The following is a 2,207-nucleotide window of genomic DNA, read 5'->3' as shown; positions in this document are numbered from 1 at the left end:
GCTTTGACAGCTACACATGCTGGTGTTCCAGTTATAAAACTAGAAGGCTCCCAAGGCTTTTCTTCTGGGAGCACATGCTTATCTTACAGGTTGGGACTCCAGCTAATAGTTTCCTTAACTAGAGGATGCAGGCATGTGGTGATTTTTGAGCAATCATAGTATGAAAAATAAGCAAAAAAAAAAAAAAAAAAAGTCATCCAAGCAGGGTTTTTTTTTTTAGAACTAGTGGAGTTCATCAAGATAAAAAACTTCTGCACGGCAAAGGAAATAGTCAACAAAACAAGGAGGCAACCCACAGAATGGGAGAAGATATTTGCAAATGACACTACAAATAAAGGGCTGGTATCCAAGATCTATAAGGAACTTCTCAAACTCAACACCCAAAAAACAAATAATCAAGTCAAAAAATCGGCAGAAGGCATGAACAGACACTTCTCTGAAGAAGACATACAAATGGCTAACAGACACATGAAAAAATGTTCATCATCATTAGCCATCAGGGAAATTCAAATTAAAACCACATTGAGATACCACCTTACACCAGTTAGAATGGCAAAAATGGACAGGGAAGAAACAACAAATGTTGGAGAGGTTGTGGAGAAAGGGGAACCCTCTTACACTGTTGGTGGGAATGCAAGTTGGTACAGCCACTTTGGAAAACAGTGTGGAGGTTCCTCAAAAATTTACAAATAGAGCTACCCTATGACCCAGCAATTGCACTCCTGGGTATTTACCCCAAAGACACAGATGTAGTGAAAAGAAGGGCCATATGCACCCCCATGTTCATAGCAGCAATGTCAGCAATAGCCAAACTGTGGAAAGAGCCGAGATGTCCTTCAATAGATGAATGGATAAAGAAGATGTGGTCCATATATACAATGGAATATTACTCAGCCATCAGAAAGGATGAATACCCAACTTTTACATCAACATGGATGGGACTGGAGGAGATTATACTAAGTGAAAAAAGTCAAGCAGAGAAAGTCAATTATCATATGGTTTCACTTATTTGTGGAACATAAGGAATAGCATGGAGGACATTAGGAGAAGGAAGGGGAAAATGAAGGGGGGGAAATCGGAGGGAGAAATGAACCATGAGAGGCTATGGACTCCAAGAAACAAACTGAGGGTTTTAGAGGGGAGGGGGTTGTGGGGATGGGTTAGCCTGGTGATGGGTATTAAGGATACCCATGCTGCATGGAGCACTGGTTGTTACACGAAAACAATGAATTGTGGATCACCACATCAAAAACTAATGATGAATTGTATGGTGATTAATATAACATAATAAAATAAAATTAAAAAGAAAAGAAAAAAATCGATAATGCATTGTGATGGTGGGTAGGTGGGTAGGGGCGGAGCCATCACCAGAAGTAGAATGCTGGAGGCAGCGGAAGCTCTGGCAGCTCAGGACTGAGTGCAAGTCACAGAATCAGCATGATTCTTCAGAGGCTCTTCGAGTTCTCCTCTCTCATTAGGTCTGCAGTCTCAGTTCATTTGAGGAGCAACATTGGTGTTACTGCAGTGGCATTTAATAGGGAACTTGATCCCGTACAGAAACTCTTCATGGACAAGATTAGAGAATACAGAACTAAGCTACAGGCATCTGGAGGACCTGCTGATACTGGCCCAGAGCACCAGCAAGACCTAGAGAGGGAGCTTTTGAAGCTTAAGCAAATGTATGGTAAAGCAGACATGAATACGTTCCTGGACTTCACATTTGAAGTTCCTACATTTGAAATCATCAAGAAGCGCCAGTCTTGAAAAAACCATGTAAAATTTATTTGGTAATTTGACCTAGATTAGTTGTACAACTGGATCAGAATAAACATACATTTCTCAACTGTCAAAAAAAGACAAAAACAAAACAAAAAACAAAAACCAAAGAACTAGTTAATGTTTATTTTCACTGGAGCTCCCTAAATGTGAATCTTTATGAGCACTGTATAGTATAAAGCTGCTTCTAATATTTTTAAAAAATATGTCTAAATATGCAGCCTGAGTCAGAAATATTGCCATGAGAAAGAAAGAAGCCTTCTTCTTTATAGTGTATGAACTCGTGTGTGTGTGTGTGTTCACACCCACCTGCTTTCCAAGTGTTAGGCAATTTTAGTGTTGGCATATTCCTGTTAATCTGCAAGCATTTGCTTATTATTAATTACTCAGTGCTAACAACTCCCTCAGGTTTTAAAACAATCTTTTTTGAC

The 2,207-nt window shown here is 39.5% G+C and overlaps 1 protein-coding gene across 1 annotated transcript; it reads left to right on the top strand.

Moving 5' to 3' along the window:
• Positions 1 to 1,324: 1,324 nt before the first annotated feature.
• On the top strand, positions 1,325 to 1,764 carry LOC123845557 (ATP synthase-coupling factor 6, mitochondrial-like). The gene is made up of 2 exons (XM_045876302.1): positions 1,325 to 1,341; positions 1,431 to 1,764. Exons 1-2 carry the CDS (start codon positions 1,325 to 1,327, stop codon positions 1,762 to 1,764), a joined length of 351 nt encoding a protein of 116 aa, XP_045732258.1.
• Positions 1,765 to 2,207: the final 443 nt, after the last annotated feature.

This window comes from Mirounga angustirostris, unplaced genomic scaffold (assembly GCF_029215605.1).
Source record: "Mirounga angustirostris isolate CCGP_5_RB_7025 unplaced genomic scaffold, mMirAng1.0.hap1 SCAF_6, whole genome shotgun sequence".
In the NCBI taxonomy this organism is placed as follows: Eukaryota; Metazoa; Chordata; class Mammalia; order Carnivora; family Phocidae; genus Mirounga; species Mirounga angustirostris.
This window is presented reverse-complemented; position numbering and strand designations above follow the sequence as displayed.